The sequence below is a fragment of the Maylandia zebra genome, linkage group LG18 (assembly GCF_041146795.1).
Source record: "Maylandia zebra isolate NMK-2024a linkage group LG18, Mzebra_GT3a, whole genome shotgun sequence".
Classification (NCBI taxonomy): Eukaryota; Metazoa; Chordata; class Actinopteri; order Cichliformes; family Cichlidae; genus Maylandia; species Maylandia zebra.
In genome coordinates this window covers 380273-406551 of record NC_135184.1, presented here as the reverse complement: position 1 = coordinate 406551, position 26279 = coordinate 380273, and the positions used below count along the sequence as shown (strand labels likewise).

The 26279-nt window shown below is 51.6% G+C and overlaps 3 protein-coding genes across 8 annotated transcripts; 2 read left to right on the top strand and 1 right to left on the bottom strand.

The window, feature by feature from the left end:
* Positions 1–14: 14 nt before the first annotated feature.
* fastk (Fas-activated serine/threonine kinase) lies at positions 15–8647 on the bottom strand. Of its 4 annotated transcripts, none has more exons than XM_076877170.1 (11): positions 8449–8647; positions 6085–6886; positions 5698–6004; positions 5406–5593; positions 5139–5287; positions 4847–5063; positions 3932–4091; positions 3656–3747; positions 2483–3170; positions 2292–2406; positions 15–696 (listed from the first exon to the last, which is right to left on the bottom strand). In XM_076877170.1, the coding sequence occupies exons 2-11, from the start codon at positions 6842–6844 to the stop codon at positions 610–612; spliced, it is 2763 nt and encodes a 920-aa protein (XP_076733285.1). In that variant the 5' UTR covers positions 6845–6886; positions 8449–8647; the 3' UTR covers positions 15–609. The 4 variants fall into 4 exon arrangements, with proteins under 4 accessions (XP_076733285.1, XP_076733287.1, XP_004572480.1 ...); XM_076877172.1 differs by lacking the exon at positions 8449–8647 and adding an exon at positions 8244–8266; XM_004572423.3 differs by lacking the exon at positions 8449–8647 and adding an exon at positions 7756–7902.
* Positions 8648–9393: 746 nt separating this feature from the next.
* On the top strand, positions 9394–17171 carry afg3l2 (AFG3-like AAA ATPase 2). Of its 2 annotated transcripts, none has more exons than XM_014411426.3 (17): positions 9394–9611; positions 10731–10827; positions 11010–11078; positions 12317–12450; positions 12526–12678; positions 12999–13073; positions 13156–13277; positions 13351–13624; positions 13762–13899; positions 14017–14170; positions 14241–14348; positions 14435–14560; positions 14647–14757; positions 14836–14951; positions 15047–15247; positions 16271–16465; positions 16611–17171. In XM_014411426.3, exons 1-17 carry the CDS (start codon positions 9528–9530, stop codon positions 16851–16853), a joined length of 2400 nt encoding a protein of 799 aa, XP_014266912.2. In that variant the 5' UTR covers positions 9394–9527; the 3' UTR covers positions 16854–17171. The 2 variants fall into 2 exon arrangements, with proteins under 2 accessions (XP_014266912.2, XP_004572477.2); XM_004572420.4 differs by having other exon boundaries at positions 13153–13277.
* Positions 17172–20356: 3185 nt separating this feature from the next.
* puf60a (poly-U binding splicing factor a) lies at positions 20357–26279 on the top strand. 2 transcript variants are annotated; one of them, XM_004572428.3, is made up of 11 exons: positions 20357–20521; positions 21583–21678; positions 21757–21843; positions 22758–22808; positions 22893–23054; positions 23139–23231; positions 23311–23524; positions 23864–24054; positions 24241–24355; positions 24543–24781; positions 24858–26279. In XM_004572428.3, the coding sequence occupies exons 1-11, from the start codon at positions 20501–20503 to the stop codon at positions 25155–25157; spliced, it is 1569 nt and encodes a 522-aa protein (XP_004572485.1). In that variant the 5' UTR covers positions 20357–20500; the 3' UTR covers positions 25158–26279. The 2 variants fall into 2 exon arrangements, with proteins under 2 accessions (XP_004572485.1, XP_004572486.1); XM_004572429.5 differs by lacking the exon at positions 20357–20521 and adding an exon at positions 20565–21112.

The window sequence follows — 26279 nt, the reverse complement described above, 5'->3', positions numbered from 1 at the left end:
CAGTGAGGACACAGTTTGCGTTCATCTCAGCTTTAATAGATTTATAGAATATAAACAAACATCTGTCAATCACCTCACACACAAATAAATAATCTGACCTTTGACCCAAACACTAAGCACTGTCCTTCAGACCTTTGGCACACTACAGTTCCCATCATCCCCTGCTCTGTGACCCCCACCCCCCACTTATAAAACAGTCCCACACATGCATCACTGTTGCCATAGTTGCCACACCTTATAAAAGGGACTGCCCTCCCCATCCAGGAAAAAAAACGAGTGAGATCATCCGCAGGGCGACCAATGAGGTCTCAGAACAACAGTCCCATTGTCCTCAGTGCTGATAGTCACATGATCACAGATGCCCCCCCAGGTGAGACGCGCCTGTGTTAGAGACTGCCCAGAAAACAGCAGCATCCTGTCAGCTGATCAATAATCGATCTGATGGTGTTTGTATTGATTAACTGACCTGTTTATTGATAAGGAATCAGTTCTTAAACGCTATGAAAAATGAACAGTTTGGTTGGAACTCCTTCTTGTGCAGCTCCAACGGGACGTCACCAGGTAACCATGACCTCTGACATCAGACAGGACGCACGCTCTGTCAGGACGTCATAGCGTGACGTCCAGCAGCTTCTTGTGCAGGTACTGCTTCACCTCCTCGATGCCATTCAGCTTCTCCAGCTCGTGGTACGGCAGCTGAAGAGACAGGAAACAGCACGTCACATGACCGTGATGGGAGGAGCTTACAGAACAAGCGTTAAACCCTATCACATTTACAAAAACAGACGTTTTATCTCAGAGGAAACCAGAAGTTTAAACCAACCAATCACAGCAGCTCAAACTATCTGGCCTGATGTTATTTGGCGGCAGTGGGCAGGGCCAAATGAAGTTTCTGAAGTTTAATGGCGTTAGCCAGCTAGATGAGCCCGCTTTGACTGAGGGATTGATGGCGTCCAAACGGTCAGCTGGTCTGTCTCTTTGGACACGAGTGAGCCGTGAGGTTTGCGTGGTTACTGAAGCTGGACCAGCTGCTACGTGCTGGTTAGCTGCAGAGCTATAGGTAACGCCCCCATCTAAACAAAACGACGACACAAAGGCCGAGCTGCAGCTTTATTTACATAAAGTCGTTCACAATGAATCCTTCAGTCATTTTTGTTTTAAACAGCTGTTTGTAACGTTTGTCACCGCGCTGCTTCACTCGTCTGCAGCACGTCTTCAAACGAGCAACAAGTTAAACAAACGTGAATTTGAAATCCAGAAACTTGTGAACAGAGATGGAAAATATATCATTTAGTTTAATACTGTTCAGTCTTATTGGCTGCGGCGGGGTGTGCTCAGCGGCGCGGCTGAGGCGGACACACCTGAGCAGCATCCCCACTCACGCTTCGCCGGCTTAAAACAGAATAAACTGGGTCCTGTGGTTGATGTGTTTAGGCTGTAGCTGAAACGCTGCAGCCGCGCGCAAATCGACAGCTGCAAAAAAGAAGCGTACTGAAGACGTGGCAGGTCTGTCGTGCGTCGTTCACAGTGGTGCCCAAACGCACGACTGGGGCACAACAGACCCGCCCACATGTTTTCTTCTTTATTGCAGCAGTTGACTCACGCGGTTGTTTCAGTGTGAGCAGGTTCTTTATCAGGACTTAGGTTCGGGGAAGCCATGGGGGACTGTCATCAGGTAAAGTGGACAGAATCACAGCACACCGTGATACTGTGTGTGGTGACGTATCCACACTGAGTCACGGGCAAATGCAAACAGCCTGATGGCAGGCAGCCGCTCTGTGCACAGTCTCAGAGACTTATCGAACGTTTGCAGATCATTTCTGATTATAAACCATTGCAGCGCAAACTTGTCCGCGTTATTTCCCACAGAGCAGGAAGCCAACTAAGACAAGACACAGCTTCATTAGTCCCACACGTGAGAAACCTTTTGGTCAAGAGCAGCAAAAACTGGACTCCATATAATCAGACCCACGGCAGACCGATATCAGACTGACAGGCTAATCTCAGACAGACTGACAGCAGACCGGCGGCGGGCTTCAGTGACGGCGTTGGTATGTTTGATCGATCATTCTGGAGCCAAACACTGCTGTGACAGAACTTCGTGTGTCCGGATAAAACAGGCACTGATACTTCAGCTCTGATCTCCTTCAGTCAGCAGTTGAAAGGTGCTAAATGTGGCTAATCAACAGTCAGTGGACAATAGCATTAACGTCGTCAGGTGTTGGAGCCTATATCTTTTCTCTCTGTAATTGTTTCTTTAACATCACTGCTTGATGGCAAAACCGACTCACCTGCAGGATGACATATCCCAGCAACCTCAGGTGGCGGTCTCTCATGGCACGGGAGCCCACCAGGACCTCAGAGTTGTGGCAGTAGTGCCACTTATCATTGACGGACATGATGACCCTGCAGAGAGCACAGCAGGGTGGCGTTAGTGGCGGCAGGCGCTACTAATTCTGCACAGGCTCGGAGTTTGACTTACCTCCGGATCTGCCTCTGGTCTGCGGGGAGGCCGTCGGGGTCTGGCTGCTCAGGGGGGTGGAGCGGCGGTGGCGACAGGGGCGGTCTGTCAGCCCCCTCGGCGTACGTCACTCCTTTGTAGAATCCCCCAAGCTCGTGGTCCGGCCTCGGGGCTCCCGTGCCACCCTCGTCTTCCAGGATCTTCCCAATGGAAAACTGGAACAGAGAGTCCGGGGCACTGGCCCCCGCGGGCGGCTGGGTGGTGGGCGGAGCCAGGCCGTCCGAGGGCGGGCTGCTGAGGGTGGAGCTATCCTGACTCTCCAGCGAGTGCTCTTTGGCCAGGCTTGAGTAGTACTCCCCCGCCGGGACGTAGTACGGCCCGTAGTTCACCGTGCTGCCATTGGTCCCCGCCTGTGGGTGGCCCGGGTGGGGCGCGGTGCCCGGCGTGCCGCGGATGTGATGGGGCAGGAAGGCCCGCGGCTCCATTGCCCCGACCATCCCCTCACCAACCTGACACGAGTGCTCGGCGCCCTCCTCCATCGCCACGAACGGAGAGAACTTCTGGAAGTCAGAGGTAACTGCGGCAACCGCTGCATCAGCAGGCTTAGACGCCACAACAACACAGGACGGAGGAACGACAGTCAGAGAGAGGCCGGCTCCAGTGCGGATGGGAAGAACCCGCCCGGAAGTGTCCATCCACAACAGGAAGTCTGGAGAGAAGAGTAATCACATTACAGGTAGCAACACAACAGTAACATGCAGGGGCAGCTGACGGCTCCGCCCCTCTGTGACCCAGCTCCTAACACACACACACACACACATGCGTTTGACCTTTGAACTACGTACGCATGTGAAGGCTGCTTGTCCAAAATGTAACTTTCTGTTTAAGCAACAGGAAGTAGACCACAGCTGAAGGTCAGCGGCGTCTAATGAAACATTTTAACTTTTGCCAACAGCATCAGAAATACGGGAGGAGCATCTCAGTTACTTTGAAAGGAAGTAGCTCTGTAATTGGCTGATCAAGCAGAACACATGTGGGTGGAGCATGAGTGAAGCCAGGCCGAACCAAACCAACCAGCCAAACACTGCACGATGATCGCCATGTTTTTCAGCTGAGCCAGCCCCCCCATATGTTTTAAAATCGTTGGAGCTCCAAATATCCAGGTGAGAGGTTGTGTGCGCAGGTGTGTCCCACCTGTGTAGTATCCCGGGGGGAGGACCTCATCCTGTTTGTAGTTATGTTCTCCAACCAGCTGCCGCAGAGCCTCAGCCACCAGACCTTTATAACTGAAAGAGAACAGACCAATCAGAGCTCAGCTGCTGTCTGGTATTCTGGTCGCTTTGGTGTTGAGCACACCTGTCGGTGCTTTCTAATCCTGATGAGTTTGAGCTGAACTGACCTCGGCCTGGTGAGGTGGACGCTAACAGACTCTGTTTACACCAACCAAGAGGGTCAGTGTGCAGGTGTTACCTGTACTTGCGGTTGACCTCGTCAGCTGTGAGGGCGTGGTCAAACATCAGAACCTTGTGTGCGTCCTGCAGTCGCGGCCCTGTGTAGTCGCGGTACTCCAGCTCGACAGCGGCGTCCAACAGAGACAAGTATCGCCTGACGATGAGAGCATAGGGGCTGTCTGCGGGGAAAGCAGCACACTGGTCACACTGGCTAACCTGGTACTGGTAATCAGTCAATGGCTAGAACAGGATCAATATTATGAGTCGCAAACCAGTCACAGTGGACGGTGTAACCAGTCGATAGGGAATCGACCAGTAGTCCAGGTCCTTGGACTCATTAGTCCTCCTGCCTATTGGTTCTTGCACTCTCACTACAATCAGCTGATTTTAGATAGATATAATTTTTTATTTCGAACATGCAAATATAATTGAAATAACAACAGAAAAAACAAAACTTAAAAATCATCAAGTTTTCATGTATACAGCATGCTAACGCTAAGCTAGTCGGACAGCATGCTAACTCAGAGTGACGTTAAAGCTGAGTGTATGCAGACTCCATCCCAGCAGCCAGAGCCTGAACTTCAGCAGTCAGGCTGCAGCCTTTACCTGTTCATGTTTCTACAGTAGAATCACCATGACAACCGTTTTAAAGCCTCTTTTTGTGCGGGTGTCCTCAGCAGGATAGAGTTTGTGTTGTTTGTGTAGCCTCAGGTTTACGTTGTTAAATAAGGATGATGATGGTGTGTTTCAGATCATTTTACAGAGAAACATCAAAGTAACGTAACGAGTAGGATAACGAACGCCGTTATCCTGGAACTAACTAAGTAACATGCTGCATTACTTTTAGGAAAAGTGTTATCTGAGTAATAACTTTTTAAATATTCCCATCCCGACCGGTCAGTTGGAAAGTTGGGTTCATGTTGGCCGTACTCACTGGTGACGTTGCTGATAAAGGCGGAGGAGAAGACCCGGTGGAGGACCAGGCCGGGGAAATGTCCGAGCTGGAACAGAGACATGAGGATGTTGACCGTGGCGAGCGGCGAGCTGAGCGCCTTCAGCTCCACCACCTCTTCCAGCCGGGAGAAGAACTGCTGCTCATTGGAAGGACGGTAGCTCATCCGGCTGAACGGGAACACGAGCTTCTGGATCACCTGAGGACACACACAAACACACCTGCAGTCCTGTGCGCCGCTCTCAAGGTCACGTGACCACCAGACCGGCCTCACCTTACTGTCCAGATATTCCGCCTTCTTCACCAGAAATTCGGCGATGGTGTCGAGCAGGCGGGTTTCTCTCAGCCGATGGCGGGCGATGTATTTGGCGATCAGCGCCATCGTGTAGGGCGTGATGCTGTCCACCTTCTTTGGTAACTCCTCTGTTGGAGAGAAACATGTTACTAGTTAAGGTGAGTCAGCAGAGGCGGAGTCACCTGAACAGCTGAGACAGCAATGGCCACATGTTCGATGGCGAGGGATGAGGGTGAAGCGACCCACCTGCCAAGCTGCTGATGAACCTCTCCTGTCTGTTCTGGTAGAACAGGTGAGAGCTGAAGATCAGCTCCAGACTCTTGTTACTCGCCTCACGGGCGCACGCTGCCAGCATCTCGTCCAGCAGCGCCATCTCCTGGTCTCGAACGCCGCTCACACTCGCCAGCGTGTGTTTGACCAGACGCAGGATCTTCCTGAGGACAGACGCACACGTGCAGTTAACCGCTGCCACGGCGCCAACATCGCAAACCTCAGCACGGGTACCAGAAACAACAACCCAGGTAATGCGCGTTCTCACCTGTTGGCGACCAGCTGTTCAGGGTTAGGCGTGCCGTTGTTAGCGCCGGCGGCTTCCTGCGGTTGCATTGACCGCCATTTGAGCCTGTAGTAGGAGAGCAGCAGGAAGAGCGTCTGCGGGTGGCGCTCTCGCTCCAGGTTTTTCTCTAGGCCGGCCAGGCAGGCCTCCGTGAGCGGGTGCTGGCTGCCCGGGTGGAGCTTCATGCTGGAGCTGAACACCATCGACACGTCCTTCTGGTTGAACTGGTTCAGCCGGGCCTGAGACTCCACCTCCAGAACCTGCACCACCTCAGAGTCGCTGGGCAGACCTGTGAGGGGTCAGATAAAGGTGAGTGGCGTCGCTGCGGGTGATAGCGGGCGTGTGTCTGAGCGTCACGCAGCGACTCACCGAGCGCGGCGACGGCGTACAAGCAGTTCACGATGCTGAAGTTGTCGAACTTGGCGCAGTCGCTGACGATGGCGTTGCAGAGCGTCCGGAAGTCCTGATGCTCCAGGATCTGTCGGGCATCGCCCTCCACTCCGGAGGCCTCGCTGTCGGTCTCACTGCTGCTGGCGCGGACGGGGGGCGTGGCCTGCAGCAGCTGTCCGATCTTCTGGAGGGCGACGGGGTAGTGGTTGTGGGAGATCTTGGCGGGGTTCTGGGTGACCCAGCGCAGCACCTCGTCGGGCCGCCGTGAGCGCTCGATCAGCCGCTTCATGGTGAAGAACGTGTCGTAGCTCATCTTCTCGTGGATGAAGTTCCACGTCTTCTTCTTGCTATTGGCAGCGCCTCCTGCGGGCCCGCCACCCCCGTATGCGTGGAAGGCGCCGTGGTGCTGGAAATGGGGGGGCAGCGGGGGTGCAGCCAGGTGATGGGGCTGCGGGTGGTAGTGGAATTGTGCTCCTCGGTGGGCGTCGGGGCGACCCTGGTACAATGGGAAGGCAGGGGGAGGTGGGGCTGCATGGGGGTGAGGCACCTCGAGCACAGATAGTCCTGGCCTCCGCCCCTGTTTTACCCCGCCCCCTCCACCACCCCCTCCTCCTCCCCCCGCAGTGCCGTACAGGCGGGCGGCATACATGGCGACAGACTGAGCAGCAGGGCGGGGGAGGCAGGGAGGGAGGTGGCGAGCTCGGCTCAGGAGGCGCCACCCAGTGGACAAACGCAGCATAGTCCAACAGCCAGACCGCCTGCAGACATCGGCGCAGCGCACCTGCAGAGACACACAGGTACAAATAAGCAGCAGGTCGCGCCTGATGGGCGGAGCAAATTCTGACAGATCCTAAAAATGCACATTCTGTCCTAACAAGGCCCCTCCCCGCATCAGGCAGGTCCAACCCTAAAGTTGCATCATAGGTGAAGCTGCATGAACAAAGAGAGTCTCTTCCTGTCTGACAACTGCTCTATGCCCCGCCCCACTGCACCATGTATACCCCTAATCCTGGTTACATCAACATCTGACAAGCACATCTCATCAGATGCGAGAAGCAGGATTTCAGGCTGAGCAAAGCGAGGCATTCACTGCCTGCCTGCAGAGAGTTCTGCAGTCAGATGGGGGCAGTGTTCGAAGTCTCAGCTACAGCCGCTCTGCTCATGCTGTTGTTAGTCCGCGAGTTCTAACACCCAAAGAGCTGAAGTGAACCCGAGTGTTAAAAACAATAACTTTTATTTTTGATCTCCCGCTCCACGCCATCGTTCCCTGCTCTCTTCCAGCTCACTTGTCACCCGAACGTTCAGCAGTCGTACATGCTATCCATTTCCAGCGTGTTAAAGCCAATAAACCACCCAGCTCTTGTCAGGAGACCCAGGGTTACCGGTGTGTGTGTGAGCATGACGGGGCACACCTGTCACGTGTGTGTGAACGTGCACAAACCGCCGGTTTGAAACCACATTTGGCGTCTTTCAGATCTAAGCTGAGGAAATGGTGAGCTTGTAGCTGCTGACTGTCACCACCAGGTGGCATCTTTTCACTCCCTCTCTCTCTCACACACACAGGACCACACAACCATTTAGTATATTGTGTATTTGTTGGCATGCAGACCTGATGTGAAAATCGTGTTACTGTCCTACAGTAACACTCACCTGTCCAGGTAACGTCTGAGTGAACACGCTAACTGATTACCACTAGGTGCTCTCATCACACCCACACCTGCAGAACAAACACCAAAAATGAACTGAGCATGAGAGACCCTGAACCTGCCCAGCAGGGGCACCTAGTGAACCCTCCCCCGATCACCTGACAGTCAATGAGCTGCTCGCAGACCACGCCCCCTAGCTGTCCTCCTGTCACCTGAAGTCAGGCCCACTTGCTAACATTAGCATTTAACATCCAGCATTGTCCTTTAACCCCAAATCTGCTAAAGTGCCCGTGGGGTCACAACAACGTCACTCGCTACGTCATAAAAATATGATGTCATGCTTTAAATAGCCTTCAGGGATGGAAAGTAGGCTCCTCGGGCTGTGCGCCAGCAGGCTGCCGGACAGCTGGCAAAGCTAGCCGGCTGACCCCGCTGAAAGCCGGAGCTAGCGGCGGATAGCATCAGTTCATCAAACCTGCAGCTGCTGCTTACCAATCCGGGGAGAGCAGGCTAGGTATAAACTAAGTTAAGCTAAGCTAAGCTAAGATACTGTGGCTTCCGTCTGCAGGGCTGTTAGCATGCTACCTTCTACTAGCCGCTGTTAGCCCGCCGGGAAGCGGGGGACTCGCCGGGTTGTACGCAGGTCACGGCGCGCGCTCCCCAACCGATGAGCGCGTGACAGAGCGGGAGAGTTTACCTCATGGCTCAGAAAGGCCGCAGCTACGCTCCTGAAGGTCCTGAGGCCACAGAGAGTGCGGGATCAGCGGGGAGACAGTCCGCGGTCAGCCGCTCCGATCCTCCTCACAGACGGGGACGCCATCCTGCTCTACCCGGCATGCACCTGGAGGAGAGGCCGACAGCGCCCCCAGGCGGCTGTAGCCGGGAGCGGCTCTGTGTGATTTTATTGTTTTTAAATATATTTATGTTGTAACCGCATCAGCTGAAGACGTTTATTGCATGTTAATAATCTATTTCTGTAGGGCGTAGTCCGTGTGCCCAGTAATAAGCGACCTTTAAAAGTGATCCCCCTTGTGTAGCCGGATCACTTAGAGGTCAGAGGTCAGCGCTCCTGCCTGGATTCATGTGTTTTGAGTTTCAGTTCGGTGTCTTTTGATCTGCAGCCCTGAGCAGAAATGTGAGCATGAAGGGAGCAGCAGTTTATGATTAATGTTCAGTCACACTGGAAAGCTTGAAATAAAAGAGTTTCTGATTAGGAATCTGACACTAACTCATCAGCATGTTTAACAGGGTTTGACTCGTGTGTGAGTGTCTGTGTGTGTTCAGAATCAGAATACTTATTGATCCCTAGGGGAAATTATTTTTCGTTACAATGCTCCATTATAAACAAACATTAACAGAGACAGACAATACACTAACTACGAATAGCACAATATATAAAGGCATATATATATACATAAAAGTTACGTATTAATAAATAGCTGAAAAAAAATGTTGTGTTACAGTTTGTTTAACTGGGAGCTGTTTCATGATCTTTTTGTTTGTTTTTAAGCCATAAAAATATATTTGCGCACGGAAAAATGCAGAAAATATTGATCCCTGCATAGTTGTTGTGGAGATCCTTCTCTATGCTTCTTCTAAAAGGTTGTTTGCGGCTCCTTAGCGGCCGCAGGGGGCGCCAGAGGGCGGAGTCAGCAACAAGGTAGTAGACGAAGAAGAGCTGCAGGTAAACATGTCGGCGCGTTGCTGTCACGGAGCAACTGGGGTGAACTTGAAACGCGTTTAGCTCGGCTCGCATCAGCGTGAGAGAGCCGGAGGATGGCTCACCGCTACCTGCGGCTGTCGGCGGGCTGCCGCGGCCTTTTCCGCCTGCTGCCGCCCTCCGGAGCTCCGGCCAGGCTGGTAGGTGCACGACGGGGCTAACATGCTAAGAGGCTAATCCCGCAGTCCGGAGCCCAGAGCCAGCGGGAGGCCGAACTCTGGGCTGAGGCTGCGCGAAGGCCGCGGGACCCGCAGGGGCAGCTGGCTGCAAGCTTACCATAAACAAACAGGAAGTGCACTGATACCAGCTACAGACAGGTGTACAATGTACACCTGCGTTAAAGTGGCGGTTCACTTCTTATCTCTTCATCTCCATGGTAACTGATGCTGGAGAAGTTAGAGGATATGACATCAGTAACCCCTGACCAATGGGGAATAGTCCTGGATCCCTCGGATCTTTGTAAGCGGACAGTAGTCGAGGCAGAACACCTGCACAGGTACAACCGCCTGAGACATAGACTGAGAAAACGCCTACGGCAACTCAGACTCACACAACTAACCAATCAGGTGACTGTGTGAATATTCGCATAACAATGTAAGCGGTGACTACGAACACTCTGAGCTGAGGAGTATCAGCTGCCTCCAAAGAGCTTTGGGCTCCATCACAGTCACCATGGTTACTACACCTGTAGTGTCTCAGGAGACCTGATTATGATGGCGTTCATTAGGTGTTGGCTTTAACTTCCTGTGTTGTGTACAGGCAGCCAATGGAGCTGCTTGGCACTCCGATTCGTCGCTACAGAAGCTGCTGTTTATGGAGTCATACCTGGGAACAGCAGCCTGAAGCAGGATGAGTGTTTTTGATGTGTTTCAAAGTAATGTTCTCTGAACAGTCATTAAAATCAGCTGACAGGAAGTCTTCTCTTCCTCCATGCAAAGCTCTGCGTAGTCAAAGATGCTGCTCGCTGTGAGGTCATCACTCAGCAAAGAAGCAGCGGGAAATGTTTGTCAGGTTAGCCAACAGAATGTATTAACATCCTGGAGTCCACCAAAGAAACAAAGGTGAACTCAGGTGTGTCAGTTTGAGGCTGTTTTACCTGAAACTGGTGAAACGTGACGCAGGTTAGACCGCCACGCCGCCACATACAGAAGAGAAGGGGTTGCAAACTTCCTGTTAAACTTCAGGCAGACTGATCGAACCATGATGTCAGCGCCTTCAGCACTATGTACTCTGATCTGCTGACCTGTCTGTTCACTCAGGTAACATCTTCAACCACAGCACAGGTGCAGAGTGGGCGGAGCCTGTTGAGTGACCTGCTGGGAGCCTACAGGAGGCTGAGCTCTAAACCTCCAAAAGGTACCGGCTAATCAAATTTAGACCCGCCCTCGTGTGGCCTTCCTGTTCTTGTGATCACTGAGCTGTTTCTATAGCGCCCCCTGCTGAGTTTAATAGGAAGTGGAATGGCTCTGGTAGATCAGCTGTGATGCCCTCATCTGTGTGTGATGTCACTTCCTGTACAATCTGCTTTCTTTCTTCAGGTTTCGAGAAATATTTTCCAGACAGTCAGAAAACGCAGAAACACTCCGAAGCTGAAGCTGCAGCCAAAGGTAGAAACCTGAAATCTACTGACCTCTACTGCTCTCTACTGACCTCTGACCTCTACTGCTCTCTACTGACCTCTACTGCTCTCTACTGCTCTTTACTGACCTCTACTGCTCTCTACTGACCTCTGCTCTCTACTGACCTCTGCTCTCTACTGAAATCTACTGACCTCTACTGCTCTCTACTGACCTCTACTGCTCTCTACTGACCTCTGCTCTCTACTGACCCCTGACCTCTACTGAAATCTACTGACCTCTACTGAAATCTACTGACCTCTGACCTCTACTGAAATCTACTGACCTCTACTGCTCTCTACTGACCTCTCCTGCTCTCTACTGACCTCTACTGCTCTTTACTGACCTCTCCTGCTCTTTACTGACCTCTGCTGCTCTCTACTGACCCCTGACCTCTACTGAAATCTACTGACCTCTACTGCTCTCTACTGCTCTTTACTGACCTCTACTGCTCTCTACTGCTCTCTACTGACCTCTGACCTCTACTGCTCTCTACTGACCTCTACTGCTCTCTACTGACCCCTGACCTCTACTGAAATCTACTGACCTCTACGGCTCTCTACTGACCTCTGACCTCTACTGCTCTCTACTGACCTCTACTGCTCTCTACTGACCTCTCCTGCTCTTTACTGACCTCTACTGCTCTTTACTGACCTCTCCTGCTCTTTACTGACCTCTACTGCTCTCTACTGACCCCTGACCTCTACTGAAATCTACTGACCTCTACTGCTCTCTACTGACCTCTACTGCTCTCTACTGACCTCTCCTGCTCTTTACTGACCTCTGCTGCTCTCTACTGACCCCTGACCTCTACTGCTCTCTACTGACCTCTACTGCTCTCTACTGACCTCTGACCTCTACTGCTCTCTACTGACCTCTACTGCTCTCTACTGACCTCTACTGCTCTCTACTGACCTCTGACCTCTACTGCTCTCTACTGACCTCTCCTGCTCTCTGCTGCTCTTTACTGACCTCTCCTGCTCTTTACTGACCTCTACTGAAATCTACTGACCTCTACTGCTCTCTGCTGACCTCGACTGACCTCTACTGCCCTTTACTGTAACCCTAACTATATGCTTTAGCAAAAAGGAAAGTTTGAATCTTAAAAGTAGAGATGGTGTCTGCCTGCTGAATGTCTCTCTGTTCTTGTTCACCCGATGCTCCGTCAGGTGGATGTTTTGATGTTTGTTGCTGTTTGAGTCCCAGATTTTTATTTTTATTTTTCTCAGAATCCAAACCCGCTAACTCACAGAGAGCATCGGGGAGGTCAACGGGAGGAGGGGGGGGAGCAGGTGGCAGCAGCGGCGGGGGAAAGCGAGGAGGTCGTAAGGATGAGTCACACTGGTACAGCCGTCTGCAGAAGGTCATTCTCTCCTCCTGTCACCTCTTACCTGTCCAGGTGTAAGTGAGCTCTGGTCTCAGCTGTTGTCTGTTTCAGGGGGAGGTGCCCTGGGACGATAGGGAATTCCGGATGTACTTCCTGAGCGGGGTGGCGTTCTGGACCACCGTCACTTACTACTTCTTCCTGAGGGACGGAGGACGCGAGGTCACCTGGAAAGACTTTGTCAACAACTACCTGTCCAAAGGCGTGGTGAGGACGGCCGCTGGGCCTCTTAGTTCACGATGATGTCGTCAGACGCTCTGAAAGTAAAGTGGTCGTGTCTCTGCGGCAGGTGAAATGCAGCCATTTTTTGAATAGTTGCACGTTCCCATGGAGTAATGGGGCAGGAACACCAGGGGGCGCTGGTGTGACTGTCCCGTAACTCCACTTCCTGAATGAACTCTGTCACGCAGACATGAAAAACCAATCAGGTCAAAGCTGGTTACAGTGGTTCCTCAAACCAAGTTTAAAACGTTTGGACCTGATGATGTACAAACAGGAAGCTGACCGCTGCTGTGCATCTTCGGCAGGTGGATCGGTTGGAGGTGGTGAACAAGCGCTACGTGAAGGTGGTTTTCTCTGCGGGGAAGACGCCGGCGGACGGGGTGAGTGTGTTTCTGTCTGCAGAGCAGCGTTCTAGGCGCCGCGCTCGGTTCTGAGCGGGTTCTCGTGTGTGTCTCGCAGCAGTACGTCTGGTTCAACATCGGCAGCGTGGACACGTTTGAGAGGAACCTGGAGACGGCGCAGTACGAGCTCGGCATCGAGGGCGAGAACAGGCTGCCCGTGGTCTACTCCACCGAGAGCGACGGGTACGAGCACGACCTCCGGCCTCAGCTCCACCTCAGGCCTACACCTCTAACCACGCCTGTCTCCCTCTTCCAGCACGTTCCTACTGAGCATGCTCCCCACCGTGCTCATCATTGGCTTCCTACTCTTCATGCTGCGGCGAGGACCGGCAGGGGCGGGACGTCCTGGCCGGGGGATGGGCGGGCTGTTCAGCGTCAGCGAGACAACGGCGAAGATTCTGAAAGACGAAATCGACGTGAAGTTCAAAGACGTGGCGGGCTGCGAGGAGGCCAAGCTGGAGATCATGGAGTTCGTGAACTTCCTGAAGAACCCCAAACAGTACCAGGACCTCGGCGCCAAGATCCCCAAGGTGAGAGTCGAAGGGGGCGGGGTTATGACACAGGTCAGATGGTCAGTGCCACCATTCAGCCAAAGATAAAACTGTGAGGTGTGGGCGGGGCCTGTAGGGTCACCACTGATGGCGTTTATGTTGATGTCTGTGAGCAGGGCGCCATCTTGACCGGTCCTCCTGGCACTGGAAAAACGCTTCTCGCCAAAGCAACAGCGGGCGAGGCAAACGTGCCCTTCATCACCGTCAACGGCTCCGAGTTCCTGGAGATGTTTGTGGGCGTCGGCCCCGCCAGGGTGAGTGTGTTTTACTAACTGTGGTTACCTCACTTCCTGTTTGCCAACGTGTTCAAAATCACGTGGCTCTGTTGGGGGAGGAGTCTGGCATTGGAGCTGATGTCATTTCCTTCCCAGGTGAGAGATCTCTTCGTCATGGCGAGGAAGAACGCCCCCTGCATCCTCTTCATTGACGAGATCGACGCTGTGGGGCGCAAAAGGGGGCGGGGCAACTTTGGCGGTCAGAGTGAGCAGGAGAACACGCTGAACCAGCTGCTGGTAGAGATGGACGGTGGGTGGAGCTAAACTCAGCTTTGTAATGATGAAGACATGGCGATAGCTCACTGCTTTCTGCGCCGCAGGCTTCAACACCGCCACCAACGTGGTCGTCCTGGCGGGAACCAACAGACCCGACATCCTGGACCCGGCGCTGATGAGACCCGGCCGCTTCGACAGGCAGATCTACATCGGTGAGTCAGAGCGCCAGGCGAGCCGTGTACATCTTCCATATGAGCTCGTGTGAGGTCACAATCAGGTGATATCCTTCTCCTCTAAGGCCCTCCTGACATCAAAGGTCGGGCGTCCATCTTTAAAGTCCACCTGCGGCCTCTGAAGCTCGAGCCTGACATGGACAAAGACTCTCTGGCCAGGAAGATGGCCGCCCTCACACCTGGATTTTCAGGTAAGCGCTGCTGAATGTCGTTTCAGACTTTGTGCACCTGCTTGGTCCAAGACACACCTTTGTCCTCCCCGCTCTCCTCCAATCAGGTGCCGACATCGCCAACGTTTGTAACGAGGCGGCTCTGATTGCCGCTCGCCACCTTTCAGACGCTATCAGCCAGAAGCACTTCGAGCAGGCCATCGAGAGGGTCATCGGAGGTGAGTGCGAGAGTTCGAATGTTGGAGCGTGGCGTTGGCTGCAGGGTGATTTCATACAGCGTCTCTTCCCGTCTGAAGGCCTGGAGAAAAAGACTCAGGTCCTGCAGCCCGAGGAGAAGAAGACGGTGGCGTATCATGAGGCCGGGCACGCCGTAGCCGGATGGTTCCTGGAGCATGCCGATCCGCTGCTGAAGGTGACTCGATCGCCGCGGTGCTGTAGCTGCACAATTGAGTGAAATTTGAATGGGGGCTGGTGCAGACTCATCAGTTTGTGTTGTGACCTGCACAGGTGTCCATCATCCCCAGAGGGAAGGGTCTGGGCTACGCGCAGTACCTGCCCAAAGAGCAGTACCTGTACACGAAGGAGCAGCTGCTGGACCGCATGTGCATGACTCTGGGGGGCCGAGTCTCGGAGGAGATCTTCTTCGGCCGGATCACCACGGGCGCTCAGGACGACCTGCGAAAGGTGACGCAAAGCGCCTACGCCCAGGTGAGCCGTCAATACGGGTGTTTTCTCTTTGCACACCGCCGACGCCATCATCGGAGTGATTAGTACCGTTCTTCTTCATCAGCTGTTTATTTTGAGGGGCTTCTCTGTTTGGGGCTTTCATGTTAAAAGCACAGCAGCAGAGAGCTCTGATCCACGGCAGCTCTGATCCACGGCAGCTCTGATCCACGGCAGCTCTGATCCACGGCGCCTCCAGAAGTCTTAAAGCTCTGTGTAGTTTGGGCCGAGTGCATGAATCAGAATGAGCCAGTCAGGTTTAACTTTAGAAACACCTGAGAAAGAGTCGCCAGCATTTGGATCCACAGTTTAGCCGTAAGCCAGAGTCTTGAAGCTCAATCATCTGGACGTTTCATCATCATCAGGTGACTCCGTCAGTCTCAGCTGAATGCAGGTTTCAACCTTATAAACAAGACATCTGCACAACGCCTGACTGCAGCACCACTGATGGAACAATGGGCATTTACATGACGTGTGAGGGGGCCTAACCTGTCACCATGCTACAATGCTGTGATTGCAGCCATTCCCCGGCTCTCTGTGGACGCCACTCATGGACATTGATCAGTGGCTGTTGATGAGTGGTCGTGACAGTTTGCATATTAATGATCATAAACTGACCTGACAGCCCATTGGTCGTCAGGTGTCGGTCTTTGTGCAGATGTCCAATAAGACTGCAACCTGCAGTCAGCTGAGACTGAAGGAGTCACCCGATGAAGACGATACCTTCAAATGAACAGAATCAACCTATTTCCAGAGGCTTAACAGCCTCAGGCTGTGTGAGGCAGGTGTGATACCTGAGAGGTGTTGCAGGTGTTAGCCTTCACTGTAAGTCTCAGGATGACGTTCGAACGAGAACCTTTAAAGCCGAGTTCGGGGGGAGACGTGAACCTCGAAGCTTTGGCTCTTTGATGAGCTCCAGTCGTGTTTTTGTTAGTGCAGGTTTTGGAAATGAAGTTGTTCCTGTGGGGGTTCTGCTCGGTCTGACCTCCTCCTTGTGTTCTCCTGCAGATCGTTCAGTTTGGGATGAACCCGAAGGTGGGCCAGGTGTCCTTCGACCTGCCGCGCCAGGGCGAGATGGTTCTGGAGAAGCCGTACAGCGAGGCCACGGCCCGCCTCATCGATACCGAGGTCAGAACCCTGATCAGCGAAGCGTACCAGAGAACACAGCAACTCCTCAACGACAAGAAGGCCGAGGTGGAGAAGGTAGGCTCAGCTGTGTTCTACGTGCCTCAGAAAGCCACTGAGTCACGAGGCTCTGGGCGGTTCTGGTTCAGTTCTGCGGAGCAGGGTCCTGCGTGCTTCTGCCCGTGATCATTCTGTGCTCACCTGTCCTCTGTGGCGTTGGCAGGTGGCGCAGCGGCTACTGGAGAAGGAGGTTCTGGATAAGAACGACATGGTGGAGCTGCTCGGCAAACGGCCCTTCACTGAGAAGTCGACTTATGAGGAGTTCGTGGAAGGAACCGGCGGCGAGGACGAAGACACGACGCTGCCCGAGGGTCTGAAGGACTGGAACCAGGAGAGGAGGCCGGAGCGGGAGGAGACCCCGGACGAGCAGGTGGCCCGGCAGATCTCCGGAGGAATGCCCTTCTAGAAGTTCCTCCGGGTTCTGTCCTCCTGCCGGAGAGCCTTCTGAGGCCTCCTGATGAACTTCAGCAGGGCCAGGGTGGAACCTGAAGACCTAAAGAACGTTTCCTGTGTAGAACATCGCGTATTTATTGATCCGAGACTATCGACGGCGTTCTGCTCCATCCATGAAATCACTCATCATCACCATGGTAACGTGCTGCTGGAGGCTGCTCAGAGATGAGATATTGATTAGTTGTTGCTAGCATGCTGTTTCATAATGGAATAAATGTGTAAATGTGTTTGACATGTTTAAATAAAGTCAGAGAAACTGATCGATCACCAATCACCGCTCCGTGTGATCAATAACACACACACTTCCTGTAAACACACACAGAGGAGGTAAACGAGACTGAACTGTGTGTGCACAGAGGAACCAGGTGAGGATGGGAGCAGTGTTCTCCCCCTGGTGGGACGTGCTGTAAGAATATGAGAGTACAGTCTTCATGTAGGCCTGGCTGGTAATCTGGTGGATTATGCAGCGCGATGTCTGGAAGCAGTGCTGCTGCGCACCGTTTCACTAACTGAGAGGAGGGTCCAAGCCCCTCTAAACGCGAGGCTTGGTATGTCCTGGACCTGAGAGCAACGCTACACACTTCAGGCTCAAAGTTACTCGCCGAGTGGAAAAGAGCCTTCATGGTCAAACGGCGAGTTGGTGATGCTGAGTATGAGGTGGTGCGGACAGGACGTCTTTAACAAAGTAACAATGTGATCAAAGCTTTGATGGTAGAGCTAAATGTTTCCAAAGAAACGCGACATTTAAAGGATGGCTGGTTTGTACGAAGCAGAGCGCATCCTGCCTTTTTATTACACAGTGTGTCCAACTTCTGTTTAGCAGTACTGGTTTTATTTAGCATAGCCCTATCCTTGTGCCCGAGGGTTTTTGGCTCAGACTCCAGTGTGGTGATATTTTCATTGCCTGTCTTCTTCTTAAAGGAAGCAAAGGAACTGATCCTCCCTCTCAAATACGCTTTCATAGCCAATGTAGTGTCCTCTCAACCTCTTGTCTCCTTAAAAATTAGATGTCATCCCTGATCATTTTAGTAATAACAGTAAGGACACATTCAAACGCCACCTACCACTTTTGAGAAATCCTGGTCTCAGTCTAGTATTTGGTTGAAGTCTGCGCCTACTATTGTTTGTGCACCGTGCGATTCCAAAAGAAGCTGTGATAAATGATGAAAAGCGTAGGCGTGTCTGAATTGGGAGCATAAATATTACATAAAATTACTGGTGTATCTAATAATTGTCCACGTACTAGTTTATATCTACCCTCCTTATCTACTTTTGCCTCAGTGAAGTTAAGACAAAGTTTTATGACTCAGAACCGACAGCCCTGCACTTTTGCCCGTTCCAGGGTTAGGGTGATGTTAAAACGGTCTTTTTCTTAATTACATTATTCAGTCCATTAACATTCCAGCTGGCTATTTTTAGATCCGTCTATCCATGTGGCAATGTGGGAATTACACTTAGTGCACCAACTCACATGTACAAACCTTTGAGAGAGTGGTGTAGAGATAAACAAACCTACACAATCCTGTTGGACTTCTTTATCTGGAGAATTTAAATGGAGCCAAATTCATGGAGGGAAATTCTGGTTAAGCAACAAAGTTAGTGGAGCTTCGTTTAAAGTACTTCATCATACGGACACTGGAGAGGTTTAAGCTTGAGAACTATTCTTGTTGTTTGTGTCACTTCCACACTGAAGCTGTTTGTCACCTGTTGTATCCATGTGTATAAATCCCAGACTCTTTCAGAATGATGTTTATTATTACAGACAGACCAATAAACCAAAAACTCGAACTTAAAGTCTGTTTTGAAGGGAAAGATTTAATTCACTACCTACTTCCTCCGACCTCTGCTGCTCTTGGGGAAAATTCCTATTCATACAAAATGATGGACAGACTGCAAAGCCTATATTAAACACTTCTGCAACAAACACAGTGCTACAGTTAAAGACCTTGAAAACACAAAGGAAATTAAAATACATTACATTTTGGACTTCTAATATTTTAATTTTATTATTTTTATTGTTGTGTTCTTGTATTCCGCCATCATCATCACCCGTCATCCATCTCTGGCACTCTTCTGTAGTTAGATGTTGGTCTTTCAGCTCCCTAAATTACACTTTCAAAATAAATTGGATTAAAAAACATCTCAAAAACCCAAACTCCATCTGGAACTTAATTTCTCATCCTATCTTTTCACATTTGGGTAGCTTGGACTTTATTCTTCTCTGTAACTACAATATTCAGAAAATCCCAATGAAACTCTCAAACGTTCATCAACAAGCTCTTTTGGCATAGTCCTTAATCTATAAACACAACTTTTCTCCACAAAGGTTTTATATTTGGAACAACTAACACTCTTTACAAGTCGCTGTTCTTTGAAAACTGGTTTAATAATGGTATTCTTCTACTAAGTCAACTATTCAATAACGCAGGCTTATTATACAATTACTCAGAGTTCCTATCCGGATATAACATCCCAGTATCCCCAAGGGAGTTTTGTATTGGTTTTGATGCCATACCGTCTGCTCTGTCCATGTTGTTTAGAAATACCACTGCCTCCCCACTCCTGTTCTTGTCCCGCTCTGTCCTGAGAGACTCCTTTAGGTCAGATTTGTTTCTCCTCTTGTAAAGGTGTGAATGCCAAGATTAGGTCTCTTTTTCAAGAGCCACTTGTCTCCATTCCTCCTTCCATTTCTTTCTGGTCTAATTTTGTCAAGGACATTGACTGGGAAAAAAAGTTTGGTGTTTGCCACAAAAATTCCTCCTTACTAACAAAGGGAAGGAAATTTTATTTAAGCTAATTCATAGATTTTACCCTGTTAAATGCTTCCTTCAAAATATAAGAGGGATATAGATACTCTTTGCTACTTCTGTAAGATCGCCCCAGAGACCTGCTCACATCTACTCTGGTCTCGTACCTCTACGCAGATTTTGTGGAAAGATATTGCTGTTTTCATCTCTAAGAACATCTTATCAAATTTTGTGCTTTTTTACCAAAATGTGTTATTTGGTTACACTGACTTTAGCAGGAAAGACTCGAATGCTTTTTACCTTATTAATCTGATTTTAATCCTCGCCAAATGCCATATCCATAAATGTAAGTTTTCAAGCAAGGAACCTCACTTTCTCACTTTTAGGAAAGAAATTGAACTCTATGTGAATACAATTTGCTCCTCTCACAACAAAAAAAGCTTTAAAAACTGTAAATGTTTGTACTATATTTAATGTCCTTGTTTAATTATTCAGTGTCACTGTATCTCTCGCTTTTTTCCTTTTCTTTTTTTCTTTAATTTATTTTTTATTTCCTTTTCTTCTCTCTCCTTTTAATGTTGATATGTATCTTAGTTGTTTAATTTGACACGCCGTTCCATTGTAATATAATTTTGTCTCCTCCATAAAGTTCTGAGAAAAAACTGGTCCTGCTTCCGGCTTCAGCTCCTGAAGTTGTCGTTTGTTCAAACACTCTTCTGTCAGAGGAAGTGACGTCAGCCGGAGCCGCGGTGCGGACTGCGGGGACTCCGAGCGCAGAACCATCCGAACCGAAGCGAGCGGAGAGCGGGGAGAGCAGCGCGGGAGCGGCGGAGCGCAGCGCGGGAGCAGCTGTATGGCGGCGGCCGTTTCTGCGGTACGATCCGAAATGTGCCTGGATGGAAACACGAAGCTAAGCTAATGCTAACAGCAGGGACCCTCGGCGCGTGCTCCGTAACACAATCGGTTCGACACCACAGACTGACCGGAACCGACCGCAGAGGTCGATTAATCGATCAGCCGCTGATCGGTTCTCTGTGATCAACGGTGTGCGCGCGGCTCAGCTAGGCTAACTGTTAGCACGGAAGTTCTGGACGGTTCTGCTAGCTGCTGATGCTAAGCTAACAACCTAGGAGGGTTAAAGTGCCAACTTACCGTCCACGGTGGTAGTTTCGCTCACCTGTACTGAGAAGGTGGTTCACTTCTCACCTGAGTGTATCACTGTGGGAACTGATCATCACCTGTACGCAGGTGAAGTTCCACATTAGAAATGAACACATGAAGATACAGGTGTGTTATTCTAAAGATGCTGATGATCCTGGAGTAGCAGACCTGTTCGTACCTGCTCACCTGAGATCAGGTGAACTGAGTGTCCTAAAAAAATCAAAACCACAAACGAGGAAAATGCGGCACACGAACCAACACCGCGGTCCCCGAATTTGACAGAACGCCACAGACCGAGCAGCAGGTACACCGTTGCCTCGACGACCTCCTCCTCTGTTTCCACTGCTACTGTTTGATGTACACTACGCTGATCCAGGTCACCTGTTACAGCACTCTGAATAGAACATGATCATCAGTCAATCAGGTTGCTGGTGTGGTTGGAGCTGAGTGTGAGTCTCTGTGGCTGTTCAGCCTGACCTCACCTGCGCAGGTGAAGGTCTCACCTGTGTGGCTGCACTCGTACCGATGATGATAAAGTTTGTGTTCAGCATGAAGGAAACAATAAAAACCCACGCAGAAGAAGAGTCGTTAAGTGGAGGTTTGTTTAGCTCTGTGAGTGGAGGCGGGGCATCAGCTGTGTCTGAGGTGATGTCACAGACTGATGGGTATGGGTGAAGTTTAGGATGGGTGCAGCCTCTGACAGCGTGAAGAGAACAGCTGTGATTGATCGTCTGTGCGATTGATCGCTAATCAGTCAGTATTGATCTCTGACAGGGAGGGCCGGCTCTCATCATGGAGAATGGACAGAGCACCACCACCAAGCTGGGGCTGCCACCGCTCACCCCCAACCAGGCGGAGGCGCTGCAGAAGGTCTATAAACACACACACACACACACACACACACGTGCTGTTGTGACTGGCGAGCTGTGATTGGCTGTTTGTGTGCAGGCGAAGAAGTACGCAATGGAGCAGAGCATCAAGAGCGTCCTCGTCAAGCAGACTCTGGCTCAGCAGCAGCAGATCACCAACCTGCAGGTATCCTCACAAGTGTGCTCAGGGGGCGGGGCGTCAGAGGGAACAGCATAGGTAACAGCAGTCACACGGTGGGAGTCAGACCCGCTCACCCAGGTGAGCTGAAGCATTAATCGGGCAGCCACTGAGGAGAGTCTGATATTGATTATTAGTTTTGGATTCACCACATCATGGAGCCGTCATGGTGTCAGAAAATATTTTATTGATACAAAACTTTCACAGAAAGGCAAAAAAAGACTCACAAAGATCAAACACACGCGAGGAACGTGATGCAAATGAAACCTTGATTTAAACTTTATTTAACCTCCTGAGACCTGAACTCTTCCACGGCAGCATTTTTAATTTCTCTTTGATATTCGGGCTGATTGGGGCCCAAATTACCAGATTTTTTTTTTTTAACCTTATTTTGGTTTTTAAGAAAAATCAGAGCCACATATGAGGATCTTCATTTAAAATGTCGATAGAACAGTAGCAGCATAACGTCCTCGTAGGTGGAAATCAGGCCCATGTAGAGCAAAGTTGAGTATTTTGGTCTAAATAACCCAAAATGTGACGTCACATGTGGACGCAGGTCCGAGGAGGTTAAACGTGTAATCTGACAGTTGTGTTGCACTGAGTCAGCAAACACGCGCTTTCTCTCCATTGGTTTCACGCGTCGCTCAAACGTCACGTCATCAGCGCGTCTGTGACGTTTAAGTCAGCGCGACAAGTCTGGTGACGTGGTTACAGAACGATGGGCTGCTGCGATGGGTCAAAACTGAGCCCCGCCCACGGCCGCCCCCGGTTCTCACCTCCCTTGGCCTCACCGCTCTGACGAACACTTCTGCTGACTCGTGTTTTTCATCTGCAGTGGGTGCAGACTTGGCTCCGCCCCTGTGCTTCGTCACACTGAACCTTTTCTCTCATGTGTGTCTCAGATGGCGTCTCTGACGATGGGTTTGGGCGACGCTCTGTCTCCTCTGCAATCGGTGAGTAACAGCGTGCAGCGCCTCCTTGCTGAGCGGCGAGCTGCTGGCTGATTCTTCTTCTCTGCTTTCTGTGTGTCTGTTCAGGTGGCGGCTCAGCGGCAGAGAGCGCTCGCCATCATGTGTCGCGTGTACGTTGGATCCATTTACTACGAACTCGGAGAGGACACCATCAGGCAGGCCTTCGCCCCCTTTGGACCAATCAAAAGCATCGACATGTCCTGGGACTCTGTGACCATGAAGCACAAGGTCACACATACACACACACTCATATAAAACACACACACCACACTCTGAGGTGGGCGGGTCTAACCGTTGCCATGGCACCTGCAGGGCTTCGCCTTCGTGGAATACGAGATGCCTGAAGCAGCGCAGCTTGCACTGGAGCAGATGAACTCAGTTGTCCTCGGAGGACGGAACATCAAGGTGAGTCCAGCTGATGATGAAGCCCCGCCTCCTCTGACTCTGAGCCGGGTTTTGAGTTTCCCTTCTCGCTGTCTCGCAGGTCGGGAGGCCCAGCAACATCGGCCAGGCTCAGCCAATCATCGACCAGCTGGCGGAGGAAGCGCGTGCCTTCAACAGGATCTACGTGGCGTCAGTGCACCCCGACCTCTCCGACGATGACATCAAGAGTGTGTTCGAGGCCTTTGGAAAGATCAAGTCGTGCATGCTGGCCCGCGAGCCGACCACGGGCCGGCACAAAGGCTACGGCTTCATCGGTGAGCGGCCGATCGGCTCCGCCGCGGCGTGAAAGCTTTAACAGGGAAGACGCAGAGGGGTGTGGACCCTCTCAGGTGCACCCAGGGTCAGTGACCCACCCCCTTGCGGTTCTCATGTTTGGATTCACCAATCTGTTTCCATAGCAACTCAGCCTGACGGGTCGACTTCATTTTAAGGGTTTGTTAGGCTCAGTTAGCCTTGTCAGCTGACGGGGAGCCCAGGTGTGACACCTGAACACCTGGGCTCCCTGTCAGCTGACAGACAGCTCTGTTCAGGGTGGGGCTCTGTGTGATGTAGGCGGGACTTCTGACGGCGGTCTGCTCATTTCCTGCGTGCAGAGTATGAGAAGGCTCAGTCGGCCCAGGACGCTGTCGCCTCCATGAACCTGTTCGACCTGGGTGGTCAGTACCTGCGCGTGGGCAAAGCCGTGACGCCACCCATGCCCCTTCTCACACCAACAACGTCTGGTGGACTGCCCACTGCCGCCGCCATGGCTGCTGCCGTCGCCACCGCAAAGATCACAGCTCAGGTAACTCAGGGAGCTCCGCCCCCCCAGAGACAAGGCACAGGAACATGCTCTAAGAAGTGTAGTAGATGCAGTGCGGTAGTTTTTCTGCCTGTATGTGCACAGAAGCAGTGGTATGTAGTGTTTCCTGTAGTACAGGATTGTAGTGTTTGAGACAGCTGTACTGATTATGTTCTGTGGTGCGTTCAGGAGGCGGTGGGAGCATCGGTGCTCGGAGCGCTGGCCGGACCGGCGCTCCTGTCCCAGCAGCTCGGAGGCCTCCCTCAGGCTGTCATGGCCCACCAGGCTCCAGGTGTCATCACAGGTAGGAACACCTGAGCCCTGTCAACACACACACACAGGCTCCACCCACATGACATCACATCTTGAGTTTGGGGCAGTCTTCTCCGCCCACACGTCTCACCTCTCTTTATTTTGAAGCCAGGCTCATCCAAAGATGCTAACCAATAAAAGGTGCTCCAACAGGTAACACTTTCTGCTTCCTGTTTCAGGTGTGACCCCAGTGAGACCTGGTGTGCCTCAGGTGGGCTTGGTGAACCCTGTGCTGGCCACGCCCCCAACACAGACGGTTTCCTTTGGTGCTGATCCAAAGAAGAAAGAGGAGGAGGAGCGTCAGCAGGAGGTGCAGCAGGACGGCGCCATGGAGCCGCTGAGCGACCAGGAGCACATGAGCATCAGCGGCAGCAGCGCCCGACACATGGTGATGAGGAAGCTGCTGCGCAAGCAGGAGGTACGCTTCAGTCCCGCCCACCCCTAATGGCGAATCGTTGGTTCTAGTGGTCGTGACCTGTCGTATCTCCTTTCAGTCCACCGTCATGGTTTTGAGGAACATGGTCGGGCCCGATGACATCGACGACGACCTGGAGGGCGAGGTCACCGAGGAGTGCGGGAAGTTCGGCCAGGTGAAGCGAGTCATTATCTATCAGGAGCGTCAGGGAGAGGAGGACGACGCCGAAGTCATCGTCAAGATCTTTGTGGAGTTCTCAGAAGCTGCCGAGATGAACAGAGCCATCCAGGCGCTGAACCACCGCTGGTTCGGCGGCAGGAAGGTGGTCGCTGAGGTTTACGACCAGGAACGCTTCGACAACGGGGACCTGTCGGCGTAGAGCACGCTCGTCGGGGAGCGTAGCATAGCGGGCTCTTTCTAACTTGTCTGTTTTTCATCGGTGTTTGTCTCCAGGGAAACGTCCCCGCGTCCTCTGCTCCAGTGTTTCTGTGCAGGGTCAAAGGACGAAGCAGCTGCTTCTCATGTTTCAGCTGCTCGCCGCCTCGCCGTTTCTTACAGCCACTGCTTTCCTAACACGATGTCCTTCGTTTCCATGGTAACAGAAACGGGACACAGAGGGCGTCAGTTAAAAATGTACCATGAGCTCCGTGCTAACGTTAAGAGCTCAACTGATTTACATGGTCTGATATCAGTTTGTCAGCAGTTTCATTGAGTGATGTCACGCTCGACTCCACCCACTGTAGATGGTGCCAGTGGAGCCGCCCTGCTGGACAAACTGTGTATTGACGAGTTTCATTTACTGAATTTTTTTTTTTTAAAAACGGATTTTGGATTGGCGCGATTAGAAACGTTGTCGATCGCGTTCTACTAACTGCCACGCCCCTTCTCCCTAGAACACTGGGCAGGGCCGCGGCACCGACACCCTGAGAGTGAGGCGTAAAGATTTGGTTTGAAACACACAAAAACAATCACCAGCAGGAAGGAAAAACTGGACCTGACGTCCAGGAACCAGGACCCACAGATCAGTAAGTTGAACAGTAACTTCCTGTCTGGGTTCTGACCCAGTTACACGGCCGCGGTGCCTTCAGGGACCTTCTGTACAATGGTGAGCCGGCCGGAGCTGAAACATGAAGCAACTGTGGACCAGATGTGACGTCACCTGTGTTCTTCCAGATGTTCAGCCTTTTGTTCACAGCCTCACAAGAGAAACACCTGGAGTCTAACAAACTGACTAAACCTGAACGCACCACAGCATCATCCACTCTCAGGCCGTCTCCCGCTTGTCCCGAGGAGTCACATGATCCCAGTCTCTGAGCAACTTTGAGCCTCAGAGGCGGTGCTGCGTTCAGGTGCTCTTTGGGGTTTGAAGGTCAAACACCGAAACTTGTGAATAAAACTCTTTTTTTTTTTTTTCTGCTGTTTTGTTTGTGTGAAGCTGCTCTCTGATTGGTCGGCAGTTGAGTGCAAAAATCTGTTTGATAATAAAAGATAATAGAAAGCA